This window comes from Choloepus didactylus, chromosome 14 (assembly GCF_015220235.1).
Source record: "Choloepus didactylus isolate mChoDid1 chromosome 14, mChoDid1.pri, whole genome shotgun sequence".
Taxonomy (NCBI): domain Eukaryota; kingdom Metazoa; phylum Chordata; class Mammalia; order Pilosa; family Megalonychidae; genus Choloepus; species Choloepus didactylus.
In genome coordinates, this window is record NC_051320.1 from 15,456,615 (window position 1) to 15,470,999 (window position 14,385).

Below are 14,385 nucleotides of genomic sequence, written 5' to 3' on the forward strand. Positions count from 1 at the left end.
ATATAGTTCGTAAAAGGCACTTTCAATAAAAAAAGAAACTTTTAAGTAGTATATATATATGTTTTTTGCTTCCATATTTAAATTCCTATTGTTGTGGTGCAGAGCAGTGAAGAATTCAAGGAAAAAGTCAAATGGGTTAATTCAGGCTGGGTAAACGGTGATGTGTGCTACATCAGAATAGCATGTCCTTCAGTGGATAGCCTCAAAGCCATTCCATATGTGCCAAGATTATGTGTGCACCATGTTTCTGCGTGTTTAGGTCATCTGGGGAAATGTTTCCATTGTGTTTGAACTCCCTCTGTTTTAGCCTATTGCAGCAGGAATCATTTCATATTTAGCCTCAGACTTCATGGACTTCATACAGGAATAAACAATTATACAAAGGTCAGCTATTTATAAAAATTAATACATACTATCGCATTTATTTTTTGCTTCATAATTTGTTTCTAATTTAAACAGAAAAAAATCACTTAATGCCCTATATCAAAGCTATGAACTCTATGTAATCATAAAAAATGTTTTCATTTTTAAATTTCTGTTGCTGATAACCACCTCATTATGTAGTAATATGGTATAGATGAGTTGTAAACATATAATGTAAACTTCTCTATGCATTTCTATATGTCTATAAATACAATATTCATAGGTACATATGACATGTGGGTCAGATGTAATCATATAATCACACCCCAGGAAACACGACTTAGAGTAATTAAACAAATATATTTATTTAAATTAGATGAACTTAAAGAAATGCACTTTAAGTTCATTTATAACACTTATAACAGAAATGATCAATGCAGGTGATTGCAGATGCTTAGCAGGCAGCATGGCGGGCTTCATGGGCACAGCCCCAGCTTAGAAGGCCTAGCAGGCCCTCAGGCTTGGTTTTACAGTCTGCTGTCATAGTCTTGAAATCCTCAATAGTTTCTGAACAAGGAGTCCCATACTTCTTTGCACTGGACCTCACAAATGATGCAGCCAGTCTTGGCAAGCAGCACCAGGTAACAACCCCCCCCCCCCCCACCTCCCCATATATAGTTTCCAGAGTGTGATACAGTTTGTGGAAAAACAGATGCCTTTAAAAATGAAGGTTCCACGATAAAATACATGTAGGAAATACAGCACAGGGCGAAGTGGGATTAAACAGGTGCTTTTACGCCAGGATCCTCCAAACCTTTAGGGTGCCAATGTACACTGTGAATCTCCAGGTAAGGACTCCGGAAATCTTTTCTCAGTGGGTCACTTCATAGAACTAGTCTTCAGTGGGAAACAATGGTTCAGAAGAAGGAATAAATTCCACATACTTATCTAAAATGGCCAAGAGGACATACATTTCAATTTGTATAGTCATATTTCTTGCCTCAAAAAATTTAATTCTTACTGGACCAGACACATATTTAAATTACAGATGCTCTGCTATAACATTAAAAGAATCCATTGCTTAATGTTTATTAAACACTATCTGCACAGTGAATTTCATATTCTAGGCTAAGGATGGTGACACCATTTCCTTAAGGAGTTAAGAAGTTGGTCTCTTCCCTATTACAACCTAGAAGAGCTAAGGCATAGTGATGTTAAAGATTTTCCTTAATATTAAATTAAAAAAAAAAACTCAACTCTTCTGAATTTTAATTTTTAAATAATAGCATGTGGTCTTCTCTCTCTCTCTGTCTATTCTATATACTTATATACATAGAGAGAGAATATATTGTATTTCTTTCTCTCTCTGTATATATATATTGTACTTATTTATTTGGTTGTTATATATAGTTGATATATACACATTGTTGACATATATATATCTCAACCTAATTTGAGATTCTTTATTGTCAACCTTGTAAAGACTATCTTTTCTTGTGGATAATTAAAACAAATCAGTTTTTTCTCCAGACATTTATTTGACATCTATCACCTCCACACTAAAGCATGTAAAGATCAGTACTGCTAAACCTATTTTGAAAAAGTAACTTTCAATCACAAGAAGAACTACAGGCAAACTCAAATTAAATAATAAGTTCCAAATTCCCAAAAATAATGATTTAGATAATACTTGAAATGCAATTTTCAAAGGAGAGGAAGGAAGAATTTTTAGAAGTCAGATTTTTCCTCTTTACCTTCTAAACTGTTGACTGTGACCAGATAACGTGTTTAGCCAAGTGCCCACCTATGGAAGTCACTCCAGTATCATTCTCTCCCTGTTCTCTCTCCATGATGATCCTGAATCTTCAAGGAAAGGGTCTTTTTTTATGGTATCCTGTAAATGGTGTCTGCATCCCCTCCACCTAGCATGGTGCAAAGTGCACAGAGAGCCACGCATGTTTGTGGGATGACTGAATGGCCTTCTTGAAGAACATTCCACAAGGCCACTCTTGACCTTGCCAAGATCTCCTGGTGAGACACACCAAAGTGGTGAAGGATGTGAAGCCTTTGAAAACCCACAGACTATCAAAATGATCTTCCCCACTTTTCTGCTCTCAGCAGGAGCCATACCTTTCCTGTAGTGATGAACAATTATAGCTCTTAGCTCTCTCCTGGGTTAGGTACCCTCCCCTTTACTTGCCACTGGATTTTGGGTGGGTGGCAGGCAAATATAAGAACCTGCATTCTTTATATAAAGGTCCATTCCTTTAGAAGGGAAAAAGCCTGCTACGAGCTTCAACTCTGATTAATTCTTTTTTTTTTTTTAATTCAGTTTTATTGAAATACATTCACACACCATACAATCATCCATGATATACAATCCACTGTCCACAGCATGATAACATAGCCATGCATTCATCACCACAATCCATCTCCGAACACCCTCCCCACACCAGAAAGAACCAGAACAAGAATAAAAAACAAAAGTGAAAAAAAACACCCAAATCATCCCCCTATCCCACCCCACCTGTCCTTTAGTTTTTATCCCCATTCCTCCACTCATCCATACACTAGATAAAGGGGATGTGAGCCACAAGGTCTTCACAATCACACTGTCACCCCTTGTAATCTACATTATTGTATAATTGTCTTCAGGAGTCCAGACTGCTGGGTTGGAGTTTGGTAGTTTCAGGTATTTACTTTTAGCTATTCCAGTACATTAAAGCCTAAGAGGTGTTATCTATATAGTGCATAAGAATGTCCACCAGAGTGACCTCTTGACTCCATTTGGAATCTCTCAGCCACTGAAACTATTTCGTCTCATTTTGCATCCCCCTTTTGGTCTAGAAGATACTCTCAGTCCCACGATGCCGGGTCCACATTCATCCCCGGGAGTCATACTCTGCGTTGCCAGGGAGATTTACACCCCTGGGAGTTGGGTCCCACATAGGGGGGAGGGCAGCGAGTTCACCTGTCGAGATGGCTCAGCTAGAGAGAGAGAGGGCCACATCTGAGCAACAAAGAGGTACTCAGGGGGAGACTCTTAGGCACCATTACATGCAACTTTAGACTCTCCTTTGTGGTAATGAGCTTCATAAGGGCAAGTCCCATGATCGAGGGCTCAGCACATCAAACCGTCAGTCCCAATGTTTGTGACAACATCAACATCAGTCCAGGTGAGGATGTCCAACACATCTGTACCTTCCCCCAGATCCTCAGGGCTGGGGAGGGGGAGGCTGTAAATATATTTTTTATTATCTGCCCAAATTACTCTGGGATGTGTCACTATTTCACATTAACCTATACAAACCTACCAGGTCTCACTTCCTAGTCAAAGTTCTATGTAATTATGGTATTTGGACACACTGTACAAGTTAAATTGTTTAGAAAATATAGATCCTGTACCAAATAAACATCTCTTCCCTTGGTCTCACATGGAAGGTGAAGTTTTAAAACACAATCCGTTTCAACCTTTATCCTTTGGCCTGGCTTGCCCTGGTCTTAACCAGACCTGCTTCATTCATATCACTACTTGAAGTCTGGGCTCTTCTTCAGCTTTTTTTTTTTTTTTTTTTTTTTTTTTTGACATTGGCTGTATGCACTAATACTGACATTCATATCTGCCAAGCTCTAGCTCTGAGTTTCAGGTGTCTCAGAGATATGCATTGTTCCAGAGACCAATCAGGTTATATGGTAGGGGATCAGCATCTCAAAGTTTAGAGATAGGCCTTACAATTCAGGGATATAGTTAACTGCTGTAAGAGCTTACAATCTAGGGACTATTACAATTATTGTGTCCACGTTAGGCTATGTTCTAAGATTCAATTCTGAGTTTACACATTGTAGTTAGTCCATATTGGTGAGGCATCATCCCTCTCACCATGTTTTCTCCAACACTTTTACTCCTATATATATATTTTCCTACAATTTTATAGAGTTATATTCACATACCATACATTTATCCACAGTGTACAATCAGTTGTTCATGGTATCATCATAAAGTTGTACATTTATCACCACAAACCTCTGATTAATTCTTAATCAGACTAATGCAATAGACTGTCTATTAATTACAGAGCTATTTTATTGTTTTGGAAGACAGGTAGAATACATTCATTTTCAATAGCAAACTGCCATGAATTAATAATCTGATTAAACGGAAATACGAAGAAATCATAAATTCAATAGACACTCACTGGCATTTTTTCCCAATTAAACTATGAAAGCAAGGCTACAATTTTGCAAATTGAATATACTGTATATGAAGGTCTCCATCCCTACCATTTGGAAATTAGAACTATTTTCTTGTTCATGTTAGTTAACTTTTATTTAGTGGTGCATGTCTTGTGTTGGACACCTGATAAATATAATTTTACCAGTGTATGCACAACTGAAAATTAACCTTTGAATCAGACATTTTCATGTGAGGAATCTGTTCTTGTTGTTAGCTTCTGAGTATGTTCTATTTCCTATTTTCTTTTGACCCACTGATTCTGAAAACATTTTCTACAAGAAAAATGGAGGGTTGGGTGAATCAATCGAGACCATTTGGATTTTCTAAGTAGAGTGTTCCTTTGATACATGCAAAATGTACAAAGGATGTGATTCTAAAAACATTAGGATACTTCTTATTAACCTAGTTTTCGATTCTCCAAGACCGTTTCAGTCCCATTTACTTAGTATAATGAAGATAATACAGAATAGTGTCTAAATGTCCCCATTCTGGGATCAAACACACTATAAAAATGAAAGATTGACCAAGCAATTGTTATTTTTTTTTTGTTTGTTTTAACTTTTTATTAAAATTCTTAGAATACAGAATGACTTTCTTTTGTAAATGACTGTTTTGCTTTTCCTTAAACTAGGACATATATGCACTCTGATAAAACAGAATGAAAAGTGTCAATTCATGGGAGTTCCTGTACAAACTCTGATCCTGTTTGGAGTAGAGCTCCTCACAGCATTTTCTTTCAGGTACAGTATTATAGGAATGGTATTCAGGTACAGTATTATAGGAATGGGGGCAAGAAAGAGACTGGTGCTTCTTAACTTTTCAACCTCCTCCTCTTTCTCCAGTGGCTAAAATAAACCACTTTCACAAAGAGCTGCCCTATCATAGTTTACTAGCTTGCTACCACTTAAGTAGGGACAAATAGGAAAGAAACAAAAACAAGAAAACTAACACTGAAGCAACCATACTTTTCATGTCTCCAGATAGAGAAGTATGGGTAACCTTTAGCTAAAAGAAAAAAAAAAGTATGCAACTACCTAGTTCATTCACTGTTAGCTAGATTTGTTCACTTAAGGCTTTACTCCCTTTCCAAACCAACAATTTTGTCATATCCACTATGCCCCGCTAATTAATGACATACATGCTCTTCCTAGACTTAATTTCATCGAGCCTCTGCATTCAGTACCTGACCTGTTTTGCCAACAGGGCAGTACTGAGGACTGAGAATGAGAAATCCAATTAAAGAACCATACTCTCATATCCCCAGGAATACATTATCCATATTTTCCCCATCCTTATATCAGAAGCAGGAATCCACTAAATTTAGTTCAACCCTCTGCAAGTAAGCATCATCATCACAATTTTCAATTTTGAAGAACTCACCTCTAACTTTTCATTAAAGGAAAAAAGTATAAAGAAAGACTCCCACCTTAAGACCATATCCTATCCCTTCATCTTGTACTATGAGGGTAGAACTTAAAGTTAATGAAAATCCAAATGCACACATAGCATTAGGAAAAATAGAATGCTGTAAAAAGAATCCTCACGCACACTATTGGGGATGCTGACACTTTTATACAGGATGTTTACTATCTGACAAGAAGTGGTGCTGGCTCAAAAAGAACAGCTCCACAGAAGTTCTTGGATTAATGTTCTCCCCAGCTTATTTCTGGAATAGAAAGGGCAATTTCATACCAAAAAGAAAAAATCTGGGAAAGCTACACTTGTTAACCTTTACTTTTAAACACCAAAAACTAGGTAACTGATAAGCTGTTAACTTTGCCCTGCTTTCCTCTCCTACTCAGAAATTTTGTCCCCAAGAATATGTGCAAAAGTAACTGAGACACATTTGCAGTATGTGACAACACAGGTGACCTGGATGCAATCTCAACTCTTCCATGAGGCAGAAGTCACTTTTTATACTTGAAAATGAGTAAGGAAGTTGCTATAGGGAAAAAAGAAATTTCACCACAGTATAAAAGCAGAGACTGGCTGAAAATCCTAATTTTCTAAGTAATAATAATAACAACCCATTCTATAATGAACTCCTCAGTAAACAATCTGCTACACACTCCTTGATGAGGAATGACCCTAGCTCACCAGAGTGGAAACCTGCTGCAAATGCAAAGGCCAGGGTCCTGCCCCTTTCCTAGTTCTCTGTGCAAAACGGGATGTCACCCACTACAAGGCAGTTAGAGACTGGTGAGCTCAGGGGGTCCTCTCACCAACCTGTTAATTCAACAGGAGTAAGTTCACCTGGCTGAGCTCTGGCCTCCAATGTGTCTGTTCATAATTTTATGAAAAATCTAAATGCCATTCACTAGATTAAAAAAAAGAAGAATAGAAAACTCTGGACCAAGTAAATTGTGAACTCAAAAAGTTAGGAGGGACACCAATTACATTAACAACACTTTCTTTTAAAAATAGAATCACTTTCTTTTAAATCAACCACAGTGGTGAGACGTGTTTTTCTTTTCTGGTACCCCACGATGGCACACAGCTTTACTCAGCAAATCCTGCCAGCTTCCAAGTCCCGGGATGCAGACCTGCACCAGCATGTGGGGCAATGTTACCTCCCAATAGTGTGGAGAAGAGCACATGTCACCACTGGGCGATGAGAGAGCTGACCAGAGATTCCTGGCTTCTCAACGCCAGACATGGTTGGAGAGCTTTCCTTGTTCTATTAGAAAAGTTCATGAGGAAGCTGTGAATAGGATCAGTCCAGAGAAGTAAAACTCTTTTATTTTCACCGTCCAAACATCAGTCAATATACTGGGAAAGCCAGCGGAAACCCTCGCTGTAGCCTTGCCTCTTGAGCACACTGCACATGAACACTTCCATGGGGCGGGCGTTCAGCTCCTTCAGGGTCACATTCCCCTTTCCTGTGGTCTGTCCATAAAGTCCAAATATCTCACGGAGTTTTTCTTCACTAATTGCATCTGTTCTGTCGATTTTGTTACCCAAGATAAGGATTGGCACATTGGATATTGTTTCATCAGTCATTAAAGCATTAAGCTCAACTTTGGATTCCATGAGGCGAGCATGATCTGCACAGTCCACCAGAAAGACAATCCCATTAATTGCTGGGAGATAATTTTTCCAAACCCGACGGGCTTGCTCATGTCCACCAAGATCAAAAGTTGTAAAAGTCATTCCAGCAATTGTCAGCTCTTCCGATGTCGGATGTAGCGTTGGAACATGTTGGCCCAATCTGTCATCTTTGAGCATGTGTAGAAGAGTGGTTTTGCCTGCATTGTCCAAACCCAAGAATACAAGTTTTCCAGATTTCTTGTAGAGTCCTAGGAACTGGAGCACACTGCTGAAGCCATTGTAGATCCACTCAAAGATGAAAGACATTATTAATGCTTACTACCGCCCGAGGGGATCCTCCGGCGGCGGTGGTGGCAGCGGCGGGATCGACCCTCTCAAATCAGCAATTGTTATTTAAAATAGCAAAGTATAAACACAAGACATAAAACTCAGTGGAAGCAACAATATAGAAGTTGCTGAACCAAATCAAATTAATCGTCCGTCTAATTTGATTCTTATTTCCAGCACTGACCAATACTTGATCCACCAGAAATTAAACAATTTATGCACCTACTCAACTGTGCATTTTTACTTCTGGAAGGAAAATCCTTTCTGGGACTTGCAGGTGATTAACTTACACCCTGAAGCATGAGATTTTATTATCTTTAAATCACTGTCTAGGCTTACAGAGTTGCAAATTTTATGTTAACAGCCATATTTTCAAATTCAGACTCAGTATTTATCTCAAGATCTCTCTTCGGCATGAATTCTATATGTTTACTTCATCCTGCAACCTCACTCTTTTATTTGTTTCAAATTTACTATCCTGCAATTGAACCGAGCATTGGCTGTATACACTATAGGTTTTGGTAATAAAGAACTTTCTTAATTCAGTATTGTCCTGTACTATATTTTAAAACAAAACGAAACAAAAGGCTTCCATTGTCCTCTCTAAATTTCATTACCTCAACTCATGAACTACTCTTTAAGGTGGAAACAAAATCTCATATTCAATGTGCGACTATCAAGTCATGAATCTGATTACCTTTCTTTAACAAACCAGAATAAATTCATTCAAGTGCCATCTCCTTCTGGGTTGGCACTGCTGAGAAGCTGAATGCTTATTTCAACAATGTTGCTTCTACTTGGAATATTTGGGAATTTCCTCACTATAATTCTCTTCAGAGCCTGTGGAACCCTGTTTTACATATCCTCAGACAACTCTTTGTCGATTGATGGTGAATTTGATATTTGGAGACAGCTAGTAATCACTTGAAGCCAAGTCTGTGGGTTACTTCTGGGTGATGTCTGGGGAAAAGAATGAGGTGTGAAAACAACGTAATGAGACTGATTTTTTAACGTGGCTCATAAATGTTTCCTACTGCAGTTCTAAAATAGGAGTTTCAAAAACCTTTTGAACTCTGGGGGCAACAATAAAATAAGTTTGTAGCCTCCCAAGGTGAATACTTTGAATGCAGAACTCATTTTGGGAATATAAATTCTGGTCTATGTGGTAATGAAACTAGTTCATTGCTTTAAAATTCTACATTGTTTTTGGCATAATAATTTCGATTTACATCTAGCAACTTCTGAGTCTGTGGAAAAAGTTTATCTCTTCAAGCTTTATTTAATAGCCCAAGCCCAAATGACCTTAAATGTCATGTAAAACTGTTTAAACCAGGAAACCTGACATTTACAATAGCATATATTCTTGACCCTCTTTGCTGGACCCATAAAGACCATTTCAATTAAGAAACCTGCATGTATAAATGCATTTTAAAAATATCTAGATCATTCCTTTCTTTATAAAATTGATGTACCTATGAAGCAAATTTTTTCTTATTTTGAATGTCATTTAAAAATTTTCTTTATATCAAAGTCCTCTTGCAGACAAATTGAAAATGTCGTCCAGCTAAATTTTCAATCACACACAACACTTCCTAGTCCTTTGCACACCTACCAATAGCCCTAAAAGTAAAACTGATATAAAAATAATAATTGCTAGCATTTATTAAGTACTTTCTGTGTTCTGGATCTTGAACTATACAGTGTAGGTAGAGTTTCTATTTTACCCTCATTGAAACCTTATGCTGTAGGTCCCATTATCTTTTCTATTTAACAGATCAGTAAACTGAGACCTAGGACATTTAAGTAACTTTCCTGCCCTGAAGATATGCAGTTAGTAAGCGGGGAAGCTTGGAATCTGAACCCAGATCCATCTGTCACCAGGAGCTGTAGATTCTACTGCCCTCTGTTGTCTCCCACGATTAGGGTGGCGGCACTTGTGGAGGTCCTTAAGTTCTTTCCCTTCATTCAATATTGAAGTACAGATTTGCTAAGGTTGAAGATAACTTAGGGATCTTCTCCAATCCTTATTTACAAATCTTTGCTTCCTGCTTCTAAAATTTCTCTATGGAAAGAGATTGTTCGTGCAAACAGTTCAAGAGTTTAGTAACACTCCCATTCAGATCAAATTCCTCTAGTTTGGCACCTATTTACTTGTTCTGTAGTTAGAGACAATGGAGTACAAGCCATGGCTCTCCTTTGTCTAATGTCTGTTGTGGACTTGAATATCCCCAAGTATTTTCCAAGTTCAATCATCTCAAATCCCTCCTTCTTTGGTACCTTTGATCTTTCAGTTGCTTTATGAAATCTGAAATCTCTTCAACTTCCCCCCTTTAAATTATAAAGCCTAAAATTGAATACATTATGTTGGGGTCTGACCAGTGCCATGTTTGCGACACTCTCTGCTCTGCATGTGTCCTCAGTTACATGGGTTTGTACAGCAAGTAATTTTATCAGTGATAACAAGAGATCCTGGTTCTAAAGGTATTAATATTTGAGGATCACTCAGGGTAGAGAAAAGCATCTAAGTTTTGGAACAAGACAACTCAAGGTTAGAATCCTCACACTGCCACTACCAGCCTCCCCTGGCTGTGGGCAAGTTAATCTCTCCGTCCAGAGAATGTCTAAAAAGGGGGCTAAACCATACCTGGCAGGGTTGTGATAATGAGTAGGACTATCTGCAAAATGCCTAGCCTACTAAGTGGCACAAAGAAGCTACTCAATGGCAGTATGCTATTTGCATTTGGGTTATTACTGAAGAAAAAACTCAATGTCCTGCTGAAAATCTATTAGCATCGTCATTCTGAAGTATGAAGGGGAGAATGTTCATTTGAGCTTCCTTTCTTTTGGTAGATTCCAATTTTCTTTAAGTCTGGAGGTGTGTTCATTAATATTCTGGACTGGATAATCTACAATACATTTAAACTAAAAAAAAGTTATAATCAAAGGGGAAGAGTACAGTTAATACTATGACTCAGTTTCACAGAATGGAGTCAAATGTTCACTGGCTGTTTCCATTTTTGATATGCTCAGTAGGCTTATCTTCAGAGTGGAACTACAAACCTTTCAAGTTTCACAGACCTCTTTACTTTGATATGACCTAGTCCCCTCTGTGCTCTCTGCACCTAGTCTGACATGGAACAGGCACCATGCAATGCCCAGATGGATGCAGAGTGTGGCCAGGAGTTAAAGAGGCCAGAAGCAGCCAACAATGACATGGCTACAAACTCATCAGGGAAAGAGCTCATGCATTTTCCCTGGTCCAGGTTGGCAAAGCCTTCTTTGATGAAATAGATGCATTGCATAGAAAAGGAGACCCCAAAATGTCTACCTCTGGAGGAAACCCAAGTTGCTGGCCAGAATTTAGGAAAATGCTCATGGTGCTCTGGCTAATGGCTTTTCATTGACCAAAATGAACTTAGACCAGAGAATGCTGATGCTGTACCACTAACTCTGGGGTGTCTGTGTGGGTGTTTTGAGTCTGCACATCAAAAGCGCCAGAGCACACATCAGCAGCATGGCCCAGCAGACAGACCAGGGGCAGTGCAGGGCAGCCTGGGGCTCGGGCACTGGTTACCTGTGTGGCATTTTTCCTCTTCAGTCAAATGTTGATAATCAAGCCTACTCTGAGGGATAAGACAGGAGGAGTAAGGGAAGCCATGCATGTAAAATGATCTTTGAAAAATATGAATCAGACCAACTGTGCTGTCCCCTACCAACCGTGGTCAGGGGCTTCCCATTGTACTGAGAAGAGACCAAGCCCTTTCAATGTCCTGTAGGCCCTTCAGGATTTGGCTCCTGCCCATCTCTTCAGCTTCATCTCCAATCACTCTCCCTCCATCACTTGGCTCCAGCCATACCAACTTCCTCTCAATTCAAACAGGATGTCCATACCTCCATAGAGTCTTAGCTCTACCCACAAGCTCTCTTTGCCTCCTTAGGGTCTCTTCAAAGAGGGCTTTCCAGACGTCCTTTGAGATCCCTTGCTTTAGTTCCTTTAGAAGCCTTATCTTCTCAAAGATTTTGATTATTAGTTTATATTTTTTTATTCTAGTCCCTAACGAAAGAGAAATCTCCTTATGTACACACAACACATCTACCTTGTTCTTCTCCATATGCTTTGAGCCCAGCCCAGCACCTAGCACAGAACATAAGCCCAGGAAAATCTGCAGAATGATACACGATGAGTGAATGGGAAATAAAGTGCTCGGCCAGCTCATTGTGGCTCACTGGAATTATAACTATTATTATTATCAGGTCGCATTTCATAATTGTCCCTTTTGATCTTTCAGAACAGGAAAATAATTTATAGCATAGTAAAATACCAATACACAGAAAATATGTATTTGTAAATATGAATGGCTATTTTTTGACTGGTCATAATTTAAAATGAAAAAAATGGATTTTACATATTTTATCATATGTAATGGGAGAGTAGGTTGTTGAATTTTCTGTATGTGCCTACCAGGTTATACTGCAAGTATCCGTTCACCTAGAACATCAAAGGGTTATTTTCTAGCTGTGAATGGGTATTTGCTACTTTCCTTCAATCTGTATACACACAGTGGATAGTTGTACATAAATAGATATTCAACAGCCTCAGCAAAATTCTTACTGCCAAAGAGAAGAAAAACATCAGAGTAAGCTGTAAAAAAAAGTGTTTGGTTTTTTAAAATGTAGAAAATGGCAATTTATGTTCATACAGATTGCAACTCCAGGATGGAAGGGTAAGGAAGTAAAGACTTAGTCAGTATTAGAGCATTCTGGCAATCTGCAAAACATTATCCAGAGTGCTTTGCATTGGGATTGAGACTTTACATACTGATTTTCTGATATGTAAACTACTCGGACTAAAACTCTATTTAAAACATTCAATAAGAAACTCAACTTGGTTGAGATAAAGGAAATTCACTTTAAAAAATTCCCTTTTTACTTGGTACATATTAATCAGTAACAATTTGCCAGGACTATTGAACACAATGGCTGGATGGATCTAATATTCTGCACCTTACTTTTTTGTCATTATTTTACACAGTTCCCATGATTTCTATAAGTATCCAGAAATGTGAGCTAGTATTGGCAGAAGAGTAAATAGCTTCAAAAGGAGATAGCTAAATTACAAAGTGAGAGATCCCTAGTGAGATAACTCAGGAGAGCTAGAAATTTTCAGGTTAAATCATAAATAATAAGTTTTATCATAAATAATAAGTTTTCCCACCATGGAGGGAGTTGGTCATAAAGTTGGGTTAGACCAATAGTCTCCCAACATTTCTTATATATTTGTATTTTGTACACTCTTTTCTTCTCTGTAGCCCTGTATTTTAGTATACATTTTCCCCAATAAAAAACAAATTCAAAGAATTCTGTTTGAGAGTTGTTAGAGTGGGAATGGATATTTGCGAATAAAAAATAAGTATTTTCTTGGAGTGACTAGAATGAAGTCCAGAGTGTCCAGCCATGCTGAGCAAGTGACAGCCAAATTTGATCTTGAGATGACATTGTGTTGTGTGCGTACAGAGTCAGCCCATCTCACTGAGGTCACTTCCCTGAGAAGTCTAAAAAGGGAAATGTGTCCATAACAATCTGAGATCAAACAGAATCAACCTGTGAGTATAACAAAAAGGACTAGTGTTTAAGATACTCTAAATTATAAAATATTGTTAAATGGTATTTTATTTTCAAGTGAAATGACGTGGTTTTCTTCTTTTTTTTTTTTTTTTTCTTTTTTTCTCCCGGCAGGCTTTCCTCCTGATGATGCTGAATTGAAGATGGTTGGCATTTCCTGGGCAAAGGCCAAGTGGACAAGGGAACAGGCAACTGAAGAGTAGGATATGGGGAAACAGAAAGTTGGCTTGGGATGAAGAATGCGCTGTGACTAATCCACAAAATGAATAATCCACAGGCGGATAATATTTTGTAAAAAAAAAAAAAAAAAGCCTAAAAGAATCTGCTCTTGTCTTTTAGGTATGAATAAATATTTCCATAACGTATAGCTTTCTTTAGGATTTACTTTGTCTTTTTTGACAGTGAAGATTGAGCAAAAATGCTAAAGCGATCTTTTATGTTTTTAAATTACCATCAAAGTCTGTGCCTAGATGGCTACACTCTATCACAATACCAGACAATTGCATGTTACCTTGGATACAAGGCTGGCTCTGTATGCTGCTAGCTGCTTCAGGTACTCTTTCTTTGCAGCCTCGGTTTTCTTTTTATAGACCTATAACAACAAGAGTCTTAAATTAGAAAGTACATCTGCTTTTGTTTTCAGAGAAGTACAATACAGAATGATAATTACATGCTCACACACACACAGAATTATATAATATCATCTCTCCTCGATGGTTCTGTTTTCTTATTGTCCAGTGGAAGCAATCATTCTACTGAAACAGATTTTTAAGAAGCATGGCAATAGACTA

General features: G+C 38.0%; 2 protein-coding genes across 3 annotated transcripts in view; both read right to left on the reverse strand.

Annotated features, from left to right (window-relative positions):
* TOX (thymocyte selection associated high mobility group box) overlaps nucleotides 1-14,385 on the reverse strand; it is a 318,920-nt gene that overhangs the window by 10,952 nt on the left and 293,583 nt on the right. For both annotated transcript variants that reach the window (XM_037802447.1, XM_037802448.1), the window contains exon 6: nucleotides 14,106-14,186. In XM_037802447.1, coding sequence (XP_037658375.1) covers nucleotides 14,106-14,186 — 81 coding nt within the window. The remainder of the gene's footprint in view (nucleotides 1-14,105; nucleotides 14,187-14,385) is intronic.
* On the reverse strand, nucleotides 5,152-7,987 carry LOC119508732 (GTP-binding protein SAR1a-like). Its single transcript, XM_037802449.1, has one exon. The coding sequence runs from the start codon at nucleotides 7,949-7,951 to the stop codon at nucleotides 7,355-7,357; it is 597 nt and encodes a 198-aa protein (XP_037658377.1). The 5' UTR covers nucleotides 7,952-7,987; the 3' UTR covers nucleotides 5,152-7,354.